Source organism: Muscardinus avellanarius (assembly GCF_963383645.1).
Source record: "Muscardinus avellanarius genome assembly, chromosome: 3".
Lineage (NCBI taxonomy): Eukaryota > Metazoa > Chordata > Mammalia > Rodentia > Gliridae > Muscardinus > Muscardinus avellanarius.
The window spans coordinates 111660157-111677975 of record NC_137788.1 but is presented as its reverse complement, the minus strand read 5'-3'; the positions used below and the strand labels follow the sequence as shown (position 1 = coordinate 111677975).

Here is a 17819-nt window from a genome sequence, read left to right as displayed (position 1 = left end):
AGTCTGGGATTGTAATGCCTCCTGCGTGTTTCTTGTTATTGAGAATTGCTTTGGCTATTCTAGGTCTTTTCTTTCTCCATATGAAGTTCATGATTGATTTTTCTAGGTCTCTGAAGAATGTCACTGGTATTTTAATGGGAATTGCATTGAACCTATAGATCAGTTTGGGCAGAATGGCCATTTTGATGATATTTATTCTGCCTATCCATGAGCACGGGAGATCTTTCCATCTTCCAAGGTCTTCTTCTATTTCTTTCTTTAATGTTTTATAGTTTTTGTTGTAGAGGTCTTTTACATCTTGGGTTAGGTTTATTCCTAGGTATTTTATTGGTTTTGAGGTTATAGTGAATGGAATTATTGTTTTTGTTTCTTTCATTGTGGATTCGTTGTTGGCATAAAGAAAGGCCACTGATTTCTTTAGGTTGATTTTGTAACCTGCGACTTTGCTGAATTTGTCAATCAGCTCCAGAAGTCTGTTGGTTTAGTTCTTCGGGTCTTCCAGATAAAGGATCATGTCATCTGCGAATAAGGATAATTTTACTTCCTCTCTTCCTATGTGGATTCCTTTGATTTCCTTCTCTTGTCTGATTGCTGCAGCAAGAGTCTCAAGGACTATATTGAAAAGGAGTGGTGATAGTGGGCATCCTTGTCTTGTTCCTGACTGTAGCGGAAATTCTTGCAGTTTTTCCCCATTCAATATAATGTTGGCTTTGGGTTTGCAGTATATTACCTTGATGATGTTGAAGTACTTTCCTTCTATCCCAATTTTTGCAGTGTTTTTAACATAAATGGGTGTTGGATTTTGTCGAATGCTTTTTCAGCATCTATTGCTATGATGATGTGGTTTTTGTTCTTGGTTCTATTTATGTGGTGAATAACATGTATTGATTTGCATATGTTGAACCAGCCTTGTTTTTCTGGGATGAAACCGACTTGGTCATGATGTATTATTCTCTTGATATAGTTTTGAATGCGTATAGCTAGTATTTTGTTTAGAATTTTTGCATCTATGTTCATTAAGGATATTGGTCTGTAGTTTTCCTTTCTTGAGGTATCTTTATTTGGTTTGGGGATTAATGTGATACTGACCTCATAGAAGGAATTTGGAAGAGTTCCATCTCTTTCAATTTCCCGGAACATGTTATGAAGTATTGGTATTAGTTGTTCACTGAAGGTTTTGTAGAATTCAGCTGGGAACCCATCTGGGCCTGGGCTTTTCTTTGGTGGAAGAATTTTTATTGCCATTTCTATTTCTTTGGTTGTTATTGGTTGGTTTAGGCTTGCTATGTCCTCTTGGTTGAGTGTAGGAAGGTTAATTGTGCTTAGAAATCTGTCAGTTTCATCCAGGTTTTCAAATCTATTGGAGTATAAATTTTTAAAGTAGTTTCTGATAATATTTTGAATTTCTTCACTATCTGTGGTGATATCTCCTTTTTCATTTCTAATTTTGATAATTTGAGTTGATTCTCTTTCTTTTGGTTAGGTTGGCCAGGGGTTTATCAATTCTATTAATCTTTTCAAAGAACCAACTTTTTGTTTTATTGATTCTTTGAATTGTTTTTTTGTTCTCTATTTCATTTATTTCTGCTCTAATTTTGATGATTTCTTGTCTTCTGCTGGCTTTGGGAATAGACTGTTGCAGAATTTCTAGATCCTTGAGTTGTGTCATTAGGTTCTTTACTTGGTGGTTCTCCGTCTTTTTTATGTGGGCACTCAATGCAATAAACTTTCCTCTTAGTACTGCCTTCTTGGTGTCCCATAGGTTTTGGTAGGTTGTGTCTTTTGTTTTTGTTTGTTTCCATAAATTTCTTTATTTCTTCCCTAATTTCTGCTATTACCCATTCATCATTCAATAGTGTATCATTCATTCTCCATGAATTTGAATACTTTCTTTCGAGTTTCCTGTTGTTGATTTCTACTTTTATTCCGTTGTGGTCTGAAAAGATGCATGGAATTATATTACATTTTTTGAATTTGCTGGTATTTTCTTTGTGTCCCAGGATGTGATCTATTTTGGAGAAGGTTCCATGGGCTGCTGAGAAGAAAGTGTATTCTGTAGTTTCTGGTTGAAATACTCTGAAAACGTCTATTAGGTCCATTTGATTTATGGTTTCCTTTAGTTCTAAAGCGTCTTTACTCATCTTTTGCCTTGAAGATCGATCCAGTGGTGTGAGAGGCGTATTAAAGTCTCCCAGAATTATTGTATTTGGGTCTACTTGGGATCTTATGTCCAGAAGGGTTTGTTTTACAAATGTGGTTGCACCCATATTTGGGGCATAAATATTTACTATCATTATATATTCTTGGTGTATTGTTCCTTTTAATAAAAGGAAGTGCCCTGATTTGTCTCTTTTGATGTGTTTTAGTTTAAAGTCTGTTTTGTTGGATATCAGGGTTGCTACCCCTGCTCTTTTTTGGTCACTGGTGGCATGGCATATCTTTTTCCATCCTTTCACGTTCAGCCTGTGAATGTCTTTGACTGTGAGGTGAGTTTCTTGCAGACAGCATATATTTGGATTATGTTTCCTAATCCACATTGCCAGTCTATGACTTTTGATTGGTGAGTTAAGTCCTTTGACATTAAGAGATATTATTGAAATATGATTTTTATTTTCTGCCATTTTGTGTTCTGTCTACTCTTGGGTGGTGTGATCTTTCTTCTTTACTTAAATGGCCCACTTATTAACTTCCTCTCTTCTCTGATTCTGAAGTCTGCTTCTTTTTTCTTCCTTATGGTTTATTTCTTTAAGAATTTTCTCTAGTGTTGGCTTTGAATTCATGAATTTTTTGAGATTCTGTTTATCCTGAAAGACTTTGGTTTCCCCATTGATCTTGAATAGTAGTTTTGCTGGAAAGATGAGCCTTGGTTGGAAGTTATTTTCTTCCAGGGTCTGAATCACGTCGTACCAGTCTCTCCTAGCATTCCTGACCTGGGTTGTATAGTCTGGGGTGATTCTTATTGTTTTGCCTCTATATGTCACCCGTCCTTTTGTTCTCACTGCTTTTAAGATTCCTTCCTTGGCCTCTATGCTGGTCAATTTGGTTATTATGTGGCGTGGAGTGGTTTTTCTTTGGTCCTGTCTCAGTGGAGTTCTGTATGCCTCCTGGACTTGAAGATTCAAGTCTCTTTCCATATTTGGAAAATTCTCTGAGATTATTTCCTTGAAGATATTACAGATGCCCTTGGTCTGTACCTCTATCCCTTCCTCAATGCCTATTATCCGTAAATTAGGGCGCTTCATATTATCCCATAATTGCTGGATGTTTAGGTTTTGTTGCTGTAAAGATTTCTGTATATCGCTGACTGTGTTTTCAGTTTGGAATGTACTGTCTTCTAATATTGATATTCTGTTTTCCATTTCATCTAATCTTCCAGAATTTCTTTCTATTGCTGTCTTCATTTCACTTATTGCCTCTTTCATTTCATTCCAGACCTCTTTCTGATTCTTTTTTAGTGTTTCTAATTCACCTTTAACCTCCTCTATACTTGTTTTAAATCCTTTCATCATATTGAACATCAAGATTCTGAACTCCCCTTCTTGCATTTCTAGTAGGTCAGTATTCGTGATTTCTGCTGTCTCTTCATAATTCCTGGTTCTCATATTTATAGCGTTCTCTGTCCTGTTTTTCTGATTTCTACCCATCGTTCGTGAGTAATGTGCTTAGTCAAATCTTAATATTAGGAGTTTAGGGGTATTGGCTAGTCAGCAGAGCCTTTCCAGTGTTGAGGGCGGGTGATGTGTGAGGAGCTGGGGTGATTGGTAAAGGAGTCGGATTAGGTAGAGGATATGTTAGGTTGAGAAAGACTTTAAGTATAAGGTAATAACTTGCTAGGAATGAGAAAGAGTTAACTACTAGGACTTTTGTTGTTAGTAGAGTAATTATGGATATAAGAAATACTTTGAGTATTAAACCAGGAGGTATAGTATGGGGAAAAGTTTTGGGGGAGAAAAGTATGTAGGTTAGTGTGGGAAGGTTTGTAAATAGGGGTGATGGAAGGAGCAGACAGACATAAAAAAAAAGAATCCACACAAGATAACAAGACTATTATGTAATCCAAGAAAAAGGAAGGAAAACCAATCAAAGGAGGAAAATGAAAGAAAAAGGAAGGAAAGAGGAAGAAAGAGGAAAAAAGAACCAGAATAAAATAAAAGGAACTAGCAGCTGTGTGAAATAAAAAAATAAGGCAAACTATCCAATGTGTATATATATACAACAAGTTAAAGTAAAAGAAGTGTGGGTTAAAAGAAAAAAAAATAAAACAGCAATAACCATACCAAAACAAAAGCACTGTAAAAGCAAAATAAAACAAAACATCCACATTAAAAGTAAAACAAACAGTCCTCCTTATTTACGCATATGGGGTCAGGTCCATATAATATGTGCTTATCTGATTGCTTTGGTAGCTTTCAGAATACCATCCAATGTCTCTTAGTTTTCTTTGTACTCTATTTTTATCTTCTTAGGTCACTCTGGGTGTTTGGACACCTTTCTCTCCTTTAGCTGCTTTAGGTTTATATGTCCGGATGTCTGGTTTCACTGTTATTTGATTCTGTACAATTCACAGGTTCTGCGTAATTCTAACCTGTGGTCAGCATCTCTGCACTCACCACCCTAGCCTCCAGCCTGTGCTTCCCTACAGCAGGGGTGGAGAATGACCAAAGTATAATTGGAACCTCCCCCTGAGGTCCTGTGCAGATATTGTGGCCCGATGGATTTTCTTGTGTCTCTGGAAATTCCAGCTGGGCTAGCCAGTGTGGTCCCAAGATGTACCCTGGGCAAATGGGTGCTGGTTCCTGGATGCCCACACTTACTGCTGGAGCTCTGCCTATTCTGAGAGTGCAGGCTGGATGAGCTGCTAATACTGGACCCAGGTGTGAGTGGATGCAGCTGTCTATTGCTGCTGGTATGCTCTTCCAAGGTGTATTGAGCTGTGTTCTCGCTTAGAACTAAGCATCTGGCTACCAGGAGGGTGGGAACACCCAGCGGTGGGCCAGGGATGCAGGGTAGGTGCTCAAGGGTCCAGTGTGCGGTGTCCAGCAATGGTCTCTGCCTCCCACGGGACGTAGAAGCTGGGGGTGCCCCAAGGAGATTTCTGGGTCACACAGGGCTTTCGCAGCCTGGAAGGCAGGCTCTGGCAAGGTGGCAGGGGTTAGACACACAAGCAGGCTCCAATTTAGGGGTGGCAGTGGTACAGGCACTGACTACTAGCAGGGGACCGTGGCGCAGGCAAGGTGCGCGAGGAGAGTGCTAGGTTCTGAGGCTTGGGCCCGTGCTGGGGGGTTGGGGCTGCACACATGCTAGGACCCCAACTTACCAGGGCGCCCTCAGGTACCTGACTTGGTGCAGGAATTTGTGGGAGTCTCTATGCAGTTGTGATCCGGTCGCTGGTGAGCACACAGAATTCTGATGTGGGTGGTGCTCGCTGCTTAAGATGCGGTCCTAAGTCTGTTTTTAGTCCTGGATTATCTTGCAGCGGTAATATCGGGCAGGCAGCTCCTCGGGCAGCTGCGAGAGCAGCCCGCTGATCGGCGTTCCGATCAGCGTTCCGATTGTATCTGCAGCAGGTCCCGTGTCCGATCTTTGTTCTTCTTCTTCAAGTTCAGGGTTCCGCCGAGGTACCTGGATGTGCTTTGGTTCCTGGTATGTATTTATTTTGTTGATTAAGACACTGCTTTCTAAGTATTTAAACTTTATTTGCTTCAGCTACTGAGAAGTGCTGTGTCCCTCAGTCGCCATTTTGAAAAAAAAAAACTTGATAGAATTTTTAAAAAAGGAATCTAGGGAAGAAATACTGTTATCAAATGATAAAATAAGCCGGGTGTGGTGGCACATGCTTATAATCCCTGTGCTTGGGTGGCGGAGACAGGAGGATCGCGCAGGTTCAAAGCCACGCTGGTTTAAGAGACCCTGTTTCCAAAAAATAAAAAAGCATAAAATAGGTCTGTGAGTGTAGCCCGGAGATAGAAAGGCTTCCAGGAACCCCAGTACCACCAAAAAAAAGCATAAATAAATCTTCATATTGACCTACTTTATAGAAATCAAGTAATCAATAAGTGACTAAATGAACTAGGATTTGAGCTCTGATACATGTGATTTTAACAAGCGTGCTTTACTAGATGAGTATTTTCCATACAAAATGACCATAAGTGGTACACACACACAAAACAGTCATTTAATTTGTGGTCTATGTTTTATTTAACAAATATTGTTCAGGCCATGATGAAATGGATTTATATGAAATTAATTAAATTTGATCATATGATACAGTCCATATATCTGAGGCACGCATTCGACAGAAATCCTGAGTACACGTCTGAGATAAGAAAAAAATCAGACTTCCGGGAAGATGGCGACGGAGGAAAGCGGCACTTGCAAGTCCCGCTAACAATCCAACTCTACTACCTCAAAACCAGCGCCTTTCAGAGCCAGAAAACACCACAGCAAAGAAATAAAAACGGTAAATACAAGGGACAGAGAAAAGGGGCTGGAAAAACAAGACACCGGAAAAAAACCAGCCCAAAGTGCCGCGCCCGCGCGGCGCGGAGTGGCCGGAGCAGCCGGAGCGGCCAGAGCCGCAGCGCGGATTGGGGGGAGCCGCGGAGCGGAGCGGCCTGAGCAGCCGGAGCAGCCAGAGCCGCGGCGCGGAACGGCCGGAGCGGCCAGAGTGGCCAGACTCGCGGTACAGAGCAGCTGGAGTCGCGGTTCCGAGCAGATGAGCAGAGCGGCCAAAGCAGCCGAGCGGAGCGGCCAGAACAGCCGGAGCAGTCAGAGCTGCAGCGTGGATTGGCTGGAGCTGCGGCGCGGAGTGGCCGGAGCCGCGGAGTGGAGCGGCCGGAGCAGCCGGAGCAGAGTGGCCAGAACAGCTGAGCGGAGCGGCCAGAGCAGCCGGAGCGGAGCGGCCAGAACAGCCGGAGCAGCCAGAGCCGCGTCACGGAACGGCCGGAGCAGCCGGAGTGGCCAGACCCACGGTGCAGAGCAGCCAGAGCCGCGGTGCAGAGCGACCGGAGCGGCCAGAACTGTGGTGCAGAGCAGCCAGAGCCGCGGCGCAGAGCGGCCGGAGCGGCGCGGCCTACATCTCCCCTAGCAACACCAGGCTCCAGAGAGGAGGGAGACTCAAAACAGAGCTCAAATCCAGAGAGGAGGTACTCTGGCCTCGCGGCCTAGGATGCAGAAGCAGCGTCTTATTGCTGGCGGCAGCGGCGAGTTCACCGGACAGCCCTAGACCAACCCACTCAACCAGCCACCAGGTGCCTGAGAGGAGGGGTGGACAGCGAGCCGAGGGGAGCAGGTGCTGAACAGCCGGGCGGCAGTCAGCAGTTTTGTTGGTGCAGGGAACATCTAAAGCTCCCAAGGGCTGGGCGCAGCACAACTGGCAAGGACTCAGAGCAGAGTTCAAAACTAGAGAAGAAATACGCCGCATCACGGCCGAGGGCGTGGCAGTGGTGCCATATTGCCAGTGGCGGCAGCAGCGAATCCACCGAGTTCACTACAGCTCCATCAGCGCACTCAACAACCGTGAGTCAAATTGCGGCCCCTAGGGGAGAAATCCCAGTACTGCACTCCCAGGGACTTGCGCAGATAGTCTCCCTGGGTCGGAGATTTTAGCAGTGCAGCCCAGTGGGGGAGTGGCAGTGGCAGAGATATCATACCATAGTCACAACTCCCCACTGGAGAACGCCCAACTTGGCACCCCCCACGGTCTAAGCAGCCTTGATTGACTCCCAGGGTCTGAGACTCTGCGATACAACCCAAGTAAAGGAGTAGTGGGGACTGAGATACCACAGACTCGAGATCCAGAGCACCTTAAGTGAAGTCATAGTGACCCAGGGAAGAACCCAGAGAAGGCACAAACTTCCTAAATCATGAGAAAGAGGAATAACAATGGAGCAGTGAATGCCCACAACCCCACAACATCAGAACCTGATAAAACAGAAATTCAGAGATTTCTAGAAGATCAAATCAGGAAAATAACTGTAGAAATAATAGAGGTGTTTCCAAAAGAATTCAGAGAGAGCCAAATAGAAATAAAGGATGCATTTAATGAAGTAAAGGCCTCAATTCAATTACAAACAACCGATTAGACCACATGGAGAATAGAATCTTGCTCCTAGAAGATGATCATTCAAAAAATGAACGCATAGTTTCTAATTTAGAAAAAAAAATCTGACAGCAGGAATCTGACATTGAAGAAATATGGGCCCATTTTAAGAGAGCTAACCTAAGAATATTTGGAATAGAGGAGAGAAAATAAGGTGAAACCAAAAGGATCAACAATCTCTTCAAGGAAGTAATAGCAGAAAATTTTCCAAACATAGAGCAAGAGGTCAATACACAGGTCCAGGAAACTTATAGAACTCCCTTTAGACAGGATCAGAGAAGAGGATCCCCACGCCACATAATTGTCAAAATGACTAATGTGGAAGCCAAGGAGAGAATCTTAAAGGCAACAAAAACAAAAGGCCATGTGACATACAGAGGCAAACCAATTAGAATCACTCCAGACTTCCCAAACCAAGTTATGAAAGCCAGAAGGGCTTGGAGTAACATATTCCAAACTCTGAAAGAAAACAACTTCCAGCCAAAAATTTCCTACCCAGCAAAACTATCCATCAAATTAGATGGGGAAATAAGAAGCTTCCATGACCAACAGCAACTGAAGGAATTTATGTCTTCAATACCAGCGCTAGAGAAAATACTCAAGGAGATTAACTGCAAAGAGGAAATGGGTAATTCACGCCAGAACCAAAGAAACAAGAATTCCCATCCAGCAGACAACTAAGCAAAGAAGAATAAACAGTATCTCAAACAAAAATAAGATCGTAACATGTTGGGAATTAAAAATTATCTCTCTATAATCACACTGAATGTAAACGGCCTCAACTCCCCAATAAAAAGACATAAAGTGGCAAAATGGATTAAAAGCCAGAATCCATCCATCTGCTGCTTACAAGAAACACACCTCACAAGTAAAGATAGGAACAAACTCAAGGTAAAGGGCTGGAGCAAGGTAATCCATGCTAATGGTACTCGAAGACAAGCAGGAGTAGCAACTATGATATCAGACAAGTTAGACTTCAAACCCAAACTTATTAGAAGAGACAAAGAAGGTCACATTTTACTGGTAAAAGGAATAGTCCAGCAAGAGGAAATAACAATAATCAACATCTATGCCCCAAACATAGGGGCAGCTACTTTCATAAATCAAACTCTTTGTGACATGAAGCCACACATAAATCCCAACACAATAATACTGGGAGACTTCAACACACCTCTCACAATACTAGACCGATCTTCCAGACAAAGGGTCAGTAAAGATGTCTCAGAACTAAAGAACACCATTAACCAAATGGACCTTTTGGACACATATAGAATATTTCACCCAACCACAGCAGAGTTTACATTTTTCTCAGCTGCTCACGGAACCTTCTCCAAAATAGATCACATCCTGGGACACAAAATGAGCACTAGCAAATTTAAAAAATGTTACATACTTCCCTGTGTCATTTCAGACCATAATGGAATGAAACTAGAAATCAACTATAAGAAGACCCAGAGAAACAACATAAACATGTGGAGACTGAACACCACACTTCTGAATGAAGAATGGGTCATAGAAGATGTAAGAGGTGAAATAAAAAAATTTCTAGAAACAAATGAAAATAAAGAAACAACATATCAAAACCTCTGGGACACTTTGAAGGCAGTATTAAGAGGAAAATTTATAGCACTGAGTGCTCACATAAGAAAAACAGAAAATCTTCAAATAAATAGCCTTATGACACACCTCAAAGCCCTTGAAAAGCAGGAACAATTGAACCCCAAAGCCAGCAGAAGACGGGAAATTATTAAAATTAGAGCAGAAATTAACGAAATAGAGAATAAAAAAACAATACAGAAAATCAACAAAACCAAAAGCTGGTTTCTTGAAAAAATTAACAAGATTGATAAACCACTAGCCAACCTAACTAAAAAAAAGAGAGAATCAACCCAAATTATGAAGATAAGGGATGAAAAAGGAGACATTACTACTGACAGCGTAGAAATCCAGAGGATTATCAGAAACTACTTTGAAAAACTATACTCCAACAAAATGGAAAATCTGGAGGAAATCGACAACTTCCTAGATAAATACAACCTTCCTAAACTGAGTCAAGAAGATATAGAACACTTAAACCAACCAATAACAATCAAAGAGATTGAAATAGCAATAAAGAGCTTACCATCAAAGAAAAGCCCAGGACCAGATGGTTTCCCAAGTGAATTCTATAAAACCTTTATAGGAGAACTAATCCCAATACTACTCAAACTATTTCGGGAAATAGAAAAAACCGGGACTCTCCCAAATACATTCTATGAAGCCAACATCACACTAATACCCAAACCGAATAAAGACAGTTCAAGGAAGGAAAACTACAGGCCTATATCTCTGATGAACTTGGATGCAAAACTATTAAACAAAATACTAGCAACACGCATTCAAAACCACATCAAGAAAATCATTCACCATGACCAGGTAGGGTTCATCCCAGGGATGCAAGGCTGGTTCAATATACGAAAATCAATCCATGTAATTCATCATATAAACAGAATCAAAGACAAAAACCACATGATCATCTCAATAGATGCTGAAAAAGCATTTGATAAAATTCAACATCCATTTATGATAAAAACACTGCAGAGAATTGGAATAGAAGGAACATATCTCAACATTATTAAGGCAATCTACAATAAGCCCACTGCCAACATCATATTAAATGGGGAAAAACTTCAAGAATTTCCCCTAAAAACTGGAACGAGACAAGGATGTCCACTATCACCACTTCTCTTCAATATAGTACTAGAGACTCTAGCCAGAGCAATAAGGCAAGAAAGGGAAATCAAAGGAGTACAAATAGGAAAAGAAGAACTTAAGCTTTCACTATTTGCAGATGACATGATACTATATTTAGAAAACCCAACAAACTCAACCAAAAGGCTTATAGAACTGATCAACAAATTCAGCAAGGTATCTGGATACAAAATCAATCTTAAAAAATCAGAAGCTTTCCTGTACACCAACCATAAATCCACTGAAAAAGAAATTCAGAAAACACTTCCACTCAGGATCTCCCACAAAAAAATAAAATACCTAGGAATAAACTTGACCAAGGAAGTAAAAGATCTCTACAAAGAAAATTATAAAACACTGAAAAAAGAAATCGAAGAAGATCTTAGAAGATGGAAAGACCTTCCATGTTCATGGATTGGCAGAATTAATATCATTAAAATGGCCATCCTCCCAAAAGTGATCTACAGATTTAATGCAATGCCCATTAAACTACCAAGATCATTCCTCACAGACATAGAAAAATCAGTCCTTAAATTTATCTGGAATAGCAAAAAGCCCAGAATAGCCAAGGTAGTTCTCAGCAACAAAAACCACGCAGGAGGAATCACAATACCTGACTTTAAACTATACTACAAAGCCATTGTAATAAAAACAGCATGGTACTGGCAAAAGAACAGATATATAGACCAATGGAGCAGAATAGAAGACCCAGAAACAAGTCCACACACTTTCAGCCAATTGATTTTTGACAAAGGGGCCAAAAACATACACTGGAAAAAAGATAGCCTCTTCAACAAATGGTGTTGGCAAAACTGGTTAACCATATGCAGAAAATTGGATGTTAATCCCACTTTTTCACCCTGTACAAAAGTCAACTCACGATGGATCAAAGACTTGGAAATTAAACCAGAGACCTTGAAGCTCCTTGAAGAGGGCATAGGTCCAACACTACAACACATAGGCACAGACAAACATTTCCTCAACAAGACCCCAAAGGCACAACAAATTAAAAGGAGAATCAATACATGGGATTGCATGAAACTGAAGAGCTTCTGTTCAGCAAAGGAAACTATCAAGAACCTCAATCGAGAGCCAACAGAATGGGAGAAGATTTTTGCCACCTACACCACTGATAGAGGACTAATATCTAGAATATACAGAGAACTCAAGAAACTCAACACTAAGAAAACAAAGCATCCAATAACAAAATGGGCAAATGAACTAAATAGACACTTCACAAAAGAAGAAATTCAAATGGCCAATAAATGCATGAAAAAATGCTCAACATCACTGGCAATCAGAGAGATGCAAATCAAAACTACCCTGAGATTTCACCTAACTCCAACTAGAATGGCAATCATTCAAAACACAAACAACAACAGATGCTGGCGAGGATGTGGAGAAGTGGGAACTCTAAGACATTGTTGGTGGGATTGCAAATTAGTGCAACCACTTTGGAAAACAGTATGGAGAATCCTCAGAAGAATGAGAACAAATCTTCCATTTGATCCAGCAATACCACTGTTGGGTATCTACCCAAAAGAAAAGAAACCAAACTACCAAACTAATGCATGTGTATCTATGTTCATAGCTGCACAATTCACCATAGCCAAACTATGGAACCAGCCAAGATGTCCATCAACAGATGAATGGATAACAAAACTGTGGGATATGTACACAATGGAATTTTACTCAGCCATCAAAAAAAACTCAATTACATCATTTTCAGGGAAATGGATGGAACTGGAGGACATTATGTTAAGTGAGATTAGTCAGGCACAAAAAATAAGAAATCAGATGCTTTCCCTAATATGTGAGAGTTAGGGAGAAATGGGTCATAGGAGGAACTCTTGGAAGAGGATCAGTAACTTTTAACTCTGTTTACATTGTCTTTGGATATACAATTTTTTTTTATTTTTTAGGGAGTTTATTTACTCTTTTGTTGCCTGTGCCATTGAAATCATATCCAAGAAATCACTTCCAATTTCAATGTTGTGAGGTTTTATGACCCAGATTTTCTTCTAAAAGCTTATAGTATTAAGATTTATATTTAGCTCTTTTATCTATTTTGAGTTAATATTTGTATATGTGTTAGGTAAGGGTCCAATTTTATTCTTTTTCATTTATTATTATTTCTCAACAATATTTAGTTAAAAGACTAGTATTTCCTCCACCAAAAGTTCATGGAAACCTTGTCAAAAATAACTTGACAATGTATGGAAGAATTTATCTCTAGGCTTTTATTTAGCTCCAATGGTTTATATATCTGCCTTTAGAACAGTACTACACTGTTTCAATTATTGTAGCTTTATATGGTTTGAAATCAGAAAATATACATCTTCTAGCTTTGTTCTTCTTTGAGACTGTTTTGGGTATCTAGAGTCCATATTCCATATCAGGATAGATTTTTTCTGAAAAATAAATAAATAAATGTATGATAGTTTCACCTAAAAAAAAAAAAGAAAAAAAATATTCTCTGGTAAGAAAGAAAGCAAAAAGAAATATTGAAATGTTATCTTTAAGTCATCAAAAGTTTGGTACCAGACAAATGAAACTGTTATGTGAGATTATCAATGTTAATATTGTATAAATTGCTATAATACTAGATGTCAACCAGTAAGCCAAGCGTGGGAAAGGAGGGATGGGGAGGGAATGGGGTGGGGATCGTGGTAGGGGCTAACTGGGCGAGATGTGCATGTATGTCTACAAAAGTATTTTCTTTATACCACTATGATGTATGAATACATTGCACCAATAAAAAATAAATTAAAAAAAAATCACTACACTATCTCCTGTTGAGAGAAAGTGTATCTTTTCTGGTCTCTGAGCTCAAGTCCAACGTGGTAGGTTAATAATGGTTCTGACTTTGGGAGCCAAGCAGCACTTCCCCAACCTGGGAGAGCAGGTAGGAGAGCAGAATTTACACAAAGCTTTATTTCTCCTCTCTGCCTACCGATGACCTCTATCATTGCCCATCCTCATTGCCAGCCAGCCCCGCCCCCGCTCACCCGAGTACCCCTGTTCTCTTGAGCTGCCGTTTCACGGCCTCCTTGATCTCCCTGTTGCGCAAGCTGTAGATGAAGGGATTGAGGAAGGGGGTTACCACTGAGTACACCACCGCCAGGGCCCGGTCGTAGTCCAACGAGTAGCTCTTCTTCAGTCGCACGTACATGAAGAGGATGCTCCCGTAGAAGATGAGGACCACGGTGAGGTGGGAGGCGCACGTGGAGAAGGCCTTCCTCTTACCGGCCGCGGAGGGGATCCTGAGCACTGTCTGAATGATCTGCACGTAGGAGCTGAGGATCAGCAAGAAGGTGGCCAGGATCTTGCAGGAGTTTATCACAAAATCCACCAGGACGTTGATAGACGTGTCGGTACAAGCCAAGCTCAGCACGGGAGGGAAATCGCAGAAGATGTGCTGGATGTGATTGGGGCCGCAGAAAGGGAGGCGGGACACCAAGGAGATTTCGACCACCGGTCCAGCCAAGCCCACCAACCAACAGCCAATGGCGATCTTGGTGCAGAGCGCCGGGGTCATGAGGGCGGGGTAGCGGAGGGGCTTGCAGATGGCTAGGTACCTGTCGTACGCCATGGCTGTCAAGAGATAGCACTCCGTAGCTCCAAGAGAGTGGAAGAAATAGATCTGGAGGAGGCATCCGGAGAAGGAGATGGCCTTTTTCTCACTGAGCAGGTTGTCCAGCATCTTGGGGATGGTGGCTGCCGTGTAGCCCAGCTCCAAGAAGGAGAGGATGCTGACAAAGCGGTACATGGGCGTGCGGAGCCGGGCGTCCAGGTGGACCACCAAGAATATCAGCAGGTTTCCCAGGATGGTCGTGAGGTAAATGACAAGCAGCAAGAAAAATAGGTATATCTGGACGCCTTGGAGGTTAGGGAAGCCCAGGATGATGAATTCTGTGACCTGGCTCCAGTTTCCAGCGTCCATGGCACACCATCTGCGCCCCTGCAGAGTATGGAAGGATGAGGAAGAAGGAGAGCCACGGAGTTTAACCAGGAGGCCCTCAAGGTAGCTTCCCCACTCCAACTCCAAGGGCCAGGCATTCTGAGCCTACCCTCCTTCCTCCTGCACTGAACAGCCTTCACAGCACTCCCCTGTTAGACTTAAAATGCCTTTTCTTTCTTTCTCTCTTTCTTTCTCCCTTCCTTCCTTCTTTCCTTTCATCCTTTTCTTCCTTCCTTTCTTTCTTTTTTCTTTTCCTCTCTTTAGTTTTCTTCCCTTTTTGTACTGGGGATCAAACTCAGGGGCATTCTACCTCTGAGCTTCATCCCCAACCCTTTATTTCTTCTTTTGAAAGAGAGTCTCACGAAGTTGCTGAGGCTGGCCTCAAATCTGCAGTCCTCCTGTCTCAGCCTCCTAAGTACTGGAATTATAGGCATGCACCACTGTGCCTGGCTGAACATGCCTTTTCTGATTAATATAGCCCGGTTCTGTCTCCATATTCCAGTCTTGCAACTCAATCATTTCCCTTACTGGAGTCTATACAGATTTTAGAAATTCCAGGCATATACATTTTACCATTTATACATATTAATTGTCTAAGGTTTAAATCATCATTTGTAATGATAAAATATTGCTACTAAGGTGGGTGTGGTGGCACACACTTGGGATTCTGAAACAGGACGACTGCAGGATTGCCAGCCTCACCTATTCAGTGAGGCCTCTGCAACTCAGTGAGACCCTGTTTCAAAATAAAGAATAAAAAATAGGGCTGGGGGTATAGTTCAGAGGTAGAATACCCCTGGGTTCCATCCCCAGTACTGCAAAAAATAAAAATAAAGAATATTGCTACTATATGGGACCAAAGATACTTAATTTGAATTATATTTTCTGATTTCTAATTTCAACCAATTTTTCATCTCCAATTTTCTGGCTACTAAATTGTTACTAATTCTCCTCCTCCCCCTATCCCCTCTTCCTCTTCCTTCTTCTCCTCCTCTCTAATGAGGATGAAGCCCAAGGGCGCTCTACCACTCAGCTTCATTCCCAGACTCCCCCTCCATTTTTTTTTGGTACTGGAGATGGAACCCAGGGGCATTCTACCTCCAAGCCACATGCACAGCCCTGTTTTTTATTCTTTATCTTGAAACAGGGTCTCACTGCGTTGCAAAGGGCCTCACTAAGTAGCTGAGGCTGAACCGTGATCCTCCTGTCTCAGCCTCCCAAATGCTGAGATTACAAGCACATGCCACCACTCTTGGCTCCCCCTCCATTTTTGAGACAGGGCCTCACCAGGTTTTGAGCCTGGCTTGGAACCTGAGACCTCTTCCCCAAGCCTCCTGAGTGGCTGCAATCATTGCAGGCATATTCAGAGGCTCTTTTACCTGTTGCCTCTCATTTTCTTGTAAAAACTCAAATTTCACATCATCTTTTCAGAACATGCGGGCCAGAGTATACACCTCTTTCAGACATTAATGGTGTCCAAAATCCCACTTGAGAGTCAGGGGTGTTGATAAATAAAACAAGCAGGAGGAACAGGAGGCAAAGCTGCCTCTGCCTCCCACTCTGAACTGGCCGCTTCCTCGGTTGGTCCTTCCTACCACTTCCCATGCCCCAGCCGCCAGTCTCAAGTGCACTCTTTGGAATTGTTGAATCTGCACATGAAAAACATTTCTATTCTGCTGTGTTGAAGTCAATGTAAGAAAATTTACTGAACCCTTTCCAGACACTATACTTCAAATACAGACTACACATATAAAATATATCATCTGCCGCTTAGAAACCAGCTTTCTCTATTTTTAAGTATTGTCATTGACACATAAAATCGCATATATTTATCACGTACAACACTCCCTCGTGATCATGGCAGTTTGAAGTAGTAGGTACCGCGGAACGATTATTGCAGGTCTAGCTAGATGAGCATATATGTTACTTCACATTGCCGCCACCTTTGTGGTGAGAACACTAAGCATTTGCTCTTAGCGTGTGTGTGTGTGTGTGTGTGTGTGTGTGTGTGTGTGTGTGTGTGTACCTGTGTGTAAAAGATACTGGGAACTGAATCGAGGAGGGGGCATTCTACCTCTGAGCTATACCCTCAGCCTTGTTTTATATTTTGTTTTGAAATAGGGTCTCCTCAGGTTTCTGAGGGTCTCACTGAGTTGCTAAGACTCGTCTCAAACCTGCAGTCCTCCTGTCTCAACCCCAGGGACTGCAGGTGTGCGCCACCACACCCAGCTATCCTTCCTCCATTCTGACTTTTATTGCCCTTCTCTGCTCTATTTTTTCTACACATAAAATATGCTTGTTTGTTATCCCTATTACTATTTTCTCCTCTTTGGGGGGAAGAGGTTACAGGGGGCTTTCTACCTTTAAGCTACACCTCCAGCCCTATTCTATTTATTTATTTATTTTTGAAACAAGTCTCACTAAGTTGCTGAGGCTGGCCACAAACCTATCATCCTCCTGTCTCAGCCTCCCAAGTACTGAAATTACAGGCCTGCACCACCATGCCCTCCTGTATTTTTCCTCTTTGAGAAAAATTCTCTGAGAGTAGGAGATTTTTTTCTTTCTTTTTTATTCATGGTTATATCTTAAGTACTTAGAGCTATGTTTGAAACATAACAAAAACTCAGTAAATGCTTTAATATGCAAGTTTAGGAAGATAAATGCTAATTCTCATATTCAGTAGGGTTTGGAAGGACAGTGTATGAGCCACAGGCTGGGGATGGAGATCAGAAAGACCTCCTAGATATCAATTCTTTTTGAAATGAATTTGTCAAAATTCATTTGTTTGTCAGAATTTGACAAATGGAAAAATGAAAGGTTTTTTTTTTTTTTTTTTTTTTTTTTTGCAGTACTGGGGATGTAACCCAGGGGCATTCCACCTCCGAGCTATAACAGCCCTATTATTTATTCTTTATTTTGAAACAGTCTCACTGAGTTGCAAAGGGCCTCCCTAAGCAGCTGAGGCTGGTCGTGAACCACGATCCTCCTGTCTCAGTCTCCCCTCTTGTAGCTGGAATGACAAGCCTG

General features: G+C 41.8%; 1 protein-coding gene across 1 annotated transcript; it reads right to left on the bottom strand.

Moving 5' to 3' along the window:
- Positions 1-13835: 13835 nt before the first annotated feature.
- On the bottom strand, positions 13836-14774 carry OR6N1 (olfactory receptor family 6 subfamily N member 1; the record flags this gene model as incomplete). Its single annotated transcript, XM_080691984.1, has 1 exon — positions 13836-14774. The coding sequence occupies one exon, from the start codon at positions 14772-14774 to the stop codon at positions 13836-13838; it is 939 nt and encodes a 312-aa protein (XP_080548110.1).
- Positions 14775-17819: the final 3045 nt, after the last annotated feature.